This window comes from Castanea sativa, chromosome 1, assembly GCF_040712315.1.
Source record: "Castanea sativa cultivar Marrone di Chiusa Pesio chromosome 1, ASM4071231v1".
In the NCBI taxonomy this organism is placed as follows: Eukaryota; Viridiplantae; Streptophyta; class Magnoliopsida; order Fagales; family Fagaceae; genus Castanea; species Castanea sativa.
In genome coordinates this window covers 44,148,364-44,152,773 of record NC_134013.1, presented here as the reverse complement: position 1 = coordinate 44,152,773, position 4,410 = coordinate 44,148,364, and the positions used below count along the sequence as shown (strand labels likewise).

At 33.8% G+C, this 4,410-nt stretch overlaps 1 protein-coding gene across 1 annotated transcript; it reads left to right on the top strand.

Annotated features, from left to right (window-relative positions):
- The first annotated feature begins 1,518 nt into the window (after positions 1 to 1,518).
- Positions 1,519 to 2,055, top strand: LOC142627787 (uncharacterized). Its single transcript, XM_075801689.1, has 2 exons — positions 1,519 to 1,683; positions 1,798 to 2,055. The coding sequence occupies exons 1-2, from the start codon at positions 1,519 to 1,521 to the stop codon at positions 2,053 to 2,055; spliced, it is 423 nt and encodes a 140-aa protein (XP_075657804.1).
- Positions 2,056 to 4,410: the final 2,355 nt, after the last annotated feature.

Here is a 4,410-nt window from a genome sequence, read left to right as displayed (position 1 = left end):
GATTTATGTGATTTAGTCACAGAAGATATAAATCACAAGTTCTTTGTAACCTCAAAACCTTAGTTCGTAATTGGTGATGAAATTGGACATTTCATTTGTGAAGACTATAACATATCAACTAAGATGGTTTGTCTTGATCATGGAAGTGGAGACTTCTAGTTGATATGTTGATGTGTCTTAAGTGTATAAGACATATTGAACTAGAACGCTGTAAGATGAATTATTCTATTAACGACTGTCAATTGAATAATAAATCTCACGACTTTAATTTACATAAACTATCAATCCTGAGAGGATAGTGAACCCAATCATGAAATGTATGTTACTTTGATATATTAGGAGTGAGATCTAATTCAACTGTCAAAACCTTAGTATGTTGGGTAGCCACACATAGTGCTAAAGGAACACATACCCTCAAGATGGAATTCATAATCTCTTTGTAGAGATATAAATTATTCCATTGAGATAAGTTTAATGAGTTTGGTTATTCAGAGTGTTAGGCCTAACCACTTTAGTAAAGAGTTACTAAAGTTTATATTTTATGAAATTTGATTAAAAATATATATATGAATAACTTAAAGGATTAAACTGGGTACTCAAGGATCAAGAGGTAGTAATTTTCAAAGTGGTAGTTATATATTATGATTTTGTATTACTACGAATATTTTCATGAAAGGGTTAATTGTTTAGATAATAAAGTCTTGAAATTTAATTTTATTAATAAAGCCTAGAGTGCAATTATATTTATATAGTAGTATTAAATATAATTAATGGTAACTTTGGGCTTGTCAAGAGTTGATAGATAAGCTTGAAGCCTATTGGAGCTAGAGTTTTATTCGTCCCTTTGGTCCCATACCAAGCCACACACTAAAGCCCAACTGGACTGGCCCAATTAGATAATCAGTTATTTATTTATTTAATAAGAGCTATTAAATAAAGTAACTGCTTTTTAACAGTTAAAAACATACTTATGATTAAAAAGAAAAATATATAGTTTTCTCATTTATCATTCTCTCTTGAACAGGTACGTACATAATTGATTGAGAGACAACACTTCTTGGGCATACATGGAGTTGGGGTGAAGACTGAAGGTCTTCACAAGTTCAAACTTCTTTTGTTTTGAATTTCACAACATCAAGGTATTCCTTTCTATTCTTTACTTCTAAAATTCTAGATATTTCATGTTATCTCACATGAATGAAGAAGAGACTTGTATTGCTTTTGCTGTGCATTTTGTATGAGACGCAAAACTAGTTTTTTCCAATAGGAAGTCCTGTACAAAAGAAACCACAACACAACTTTGCTTCAATGCATAGATGCCCCTAAGGTTAACCATTTAATGGAAGAGATGCATGAGGGCCTGCTTGGAGCCCATGTTAGTGGACCCCCATGCATGTCCTCACTTGCTTAATGCATGTGAGGACATGCCACTATTGCCAAGTCTATCAAAATAGAAAGAATGTTCCTCCCTGACCCCTAAACTCCCTAATAGCACTCTGGCCTTTTTCAACCTAGGGAATGGATGTCATTGGACCCGCGATTCCGAAAGCCTCAAATAGGCATGAGTATATCTTGGAGGCCATTGATTACTTCACCAAGTTGGTGGAAGCCACTTCCTACAAAAGTGTCACCCAAGCTGTTGTGGCTCAATTCTTTAAACAGAATATCATCTGCAGCTACAGTGTACTGGGAGAGCTCATTATAGATAACAGAAAGAATATAAATGGGAAAATGATTGAGCACCTTTACCAATAGTTCAACATCGAACATCGTAATTCAGTTCCTTACTGCCCCCAGATGAATGGCATGGTGGAAGCATCCAACAAAAACATAAAGAAGATCTTGGTGAAGATGACAGATGCCTATAAGGATTGGCACAAGTTCTTGCTATTTGCCTTGGGCACCTATCACACTTTTGTTCGTACTTCCACAGGTGCAACCCCGTATTCCTTGGCCTACGGCATGGAAGCCGTCCTACCTGCAGAGGTAGAGATCAGATCTCTTAGAATCTTATCATGGACAAAGCTGTCAGAAGACAAATGGGCCCGTTCCTGATATGAGCAATTCAACATGATAGACGAGAAGCACATGATTGCGACAGTTGCACTAACACCGCGTTGAGCGAGTATTCAACAAGAAGGTTAGACCTATAATCTTTGAAGAAGGTGACTTAGTCTTGAAAAAGTGCAACCATGCTTGATCACAGAGGAAAGTTTGCCCTGACCTACGAGGGCTCGTACACGGTGAAGAAGGCCTTGTCTAGAGGAGCCTTGATCCTAGCCAACATGGATGGGCACAACTTCAATATGCCTACCAATATACAAAAACAAAAAAAAACAAAAACAAAACAAAAACAAAGAAAAAAAATACAAAAATATGAAAAGATAGATTGAAAACCCAAAAGGGCGGTCTACGCAAAAAGAGAGAAAAAGAAAAAGTGTGAGGAAACCTGCTATATTGACAACCCGAAAAAGGCGGTTTAGGCAAAAATTAAGGCAATAAAAAAATGTCAATTAAACTACGTGATGACTTGATCCTTCCCAGTGGAGGTACGTAGACAGCCACCCTTGGCCCGGTCACATTTTAGAAGAAAAATCAGTCAGTTGAATCCACTTGGGTTTGTAATCAAGTTCAAGGAAGGAAAGGATGGACCCCCTTGGGTTACTTTATGTTTGCAACGTGCATGGCCCTCTATGGTTTGTTCAAAGATGTTGTGGCATGCGCCAATGGAAGGCATACTTTAATGGGAATGGGAAAGGTCCGTTTAGAATAGGATGTATCCTTTTCTACATGAGATATTGATATGCATAGACTTACATTTACCACTTTATTTGCATGATCTTGAAATTTCAAAGCATTTGCACACATATTCATTAAACATACCTGTTTTGTGCCTTTCTAATCCTTTCATGCATTCATCATTATGCATTCAAACAAAAATCTCATAAACATAAATATTTCCTGATAATCAATATATGCGAAAACATCTCTGTAGGCACTCAATTTTGCGCCTATAATTTAATCTTAAAAGATGACTGAAATTATCAATCTACATACCCAAAATTCATAATTGCATTTCATGCATTAAATCATTCATCACATATCATAAAAATGATCATGTGATTCTAACGATCACAACGGTATTCCTTGTTCCTAAATCAGACTGTCAGATTGAAAGAAATCACAAGATCAAGTTTTCACAGTCTGCATGCATTTTATTTGGGGGAAGCCAATCACATGGGATTAATTGAAAACAATTTTGATTGGTCAATAATTAAAATTAATTAAAAAATTTATGTGATTGGCCATTGGATTTAATAAAAAATAAGCTTGGTTACATAAGAATAAAAAGGATAATAAGATAATAAGGGAGTTGTTGATAATAAAGTTTTTTTTTAAAAAAATTTATCTTTCACATAATTATTATTTTAAGGACCTGATTATCAAATTAAAAGGGATTTATTTTGGAATACAAGTTTAAAAGACGTCCAAGTGCAATTCCTGACTCAAAAAATCCCTAATAAAGAGTCTGAATCGAACCAAAAGAGGAAATTGGGCCATGCACTGAGGAGTGCCAATTAGCACTTGGCAAGTGCCAATTGACATGGGTTCCAAATCCGGCCCAGAAACCTTTAGATCATGTCTAAACACATCAAATTCAATTTTTTAGGGATAAAATTTGACCTAACTCGTATCTGCTGATTTTCTAGTAACCCTAACTTATTTTTTAAAGCACAACACCTCTATAAGTACAGAGTTAAATTCAGAACTTAGCATCCCTCTACTCTTAATGTAAAAGAAATTCTAGAAGTTAAACTTTTTTTTTTTTTTAGATAAGCATAATCTCTTTAGGACTTAGAGAGACTCGCCCTCTCTCTAACTCTAAAGTGATTTTCCCTTTCTCTTGCAAAATTCATTGATGCAAGTAAGTTTCTATCTTTTTATTTGCATGTTCATGTACCTGATTCAATTCTCCATGCTTTTTATAACATGTTCTTTCTTTTATTTGTGTTGATATTTCTTTCTAGTGATTATATGATGAATTTCTGTTTATGCATAGGTGTTTTGTTCATGTAATTCTTTAATGCATAAGATTGAACCCTAGATTTGTTGGCTTATGTAAAACAAAAATCAGATCTGAATTTATTTTTCAAATCTCCATTCTTTTCCTAAAACGAAAATCAGATCTGAATTTATTTTTCAAATCTACATTCTTTTCCTAAAACAAAAATTAGAAAATCATATCTGAATTTATTTTTCAAATCTCCATTCTTTCCTAAAACAAAAATTAGATCTGAATTTATTTTTTAAATCTCCATCTCTTCCTAAAACAAATCATATATGAATTTATTTTTCAAATCTCTATTTATTTTTCTGAACCAAAAAATCATATTTGAATTTATTTTTTAA

What these genes read in the sequence shown, in the direction of transcription:
- LOC142627787 (XM_075801689.1), top strand. Translation starts at nt 1,519, where the DNA reads ATGGATGTCATTGGACCCGCGATTCCGAAAGCCTCAAATAGGCATGAG. An exon ending in ATATCATCTGCAGCTACAGT is followed by an intron (nt 1,684 to 1,797) that starts GTACTGGGAGAG and finishes TACTGCCCCCAG; the next exon opens with ATGAATGGCATGGTGGAAGC.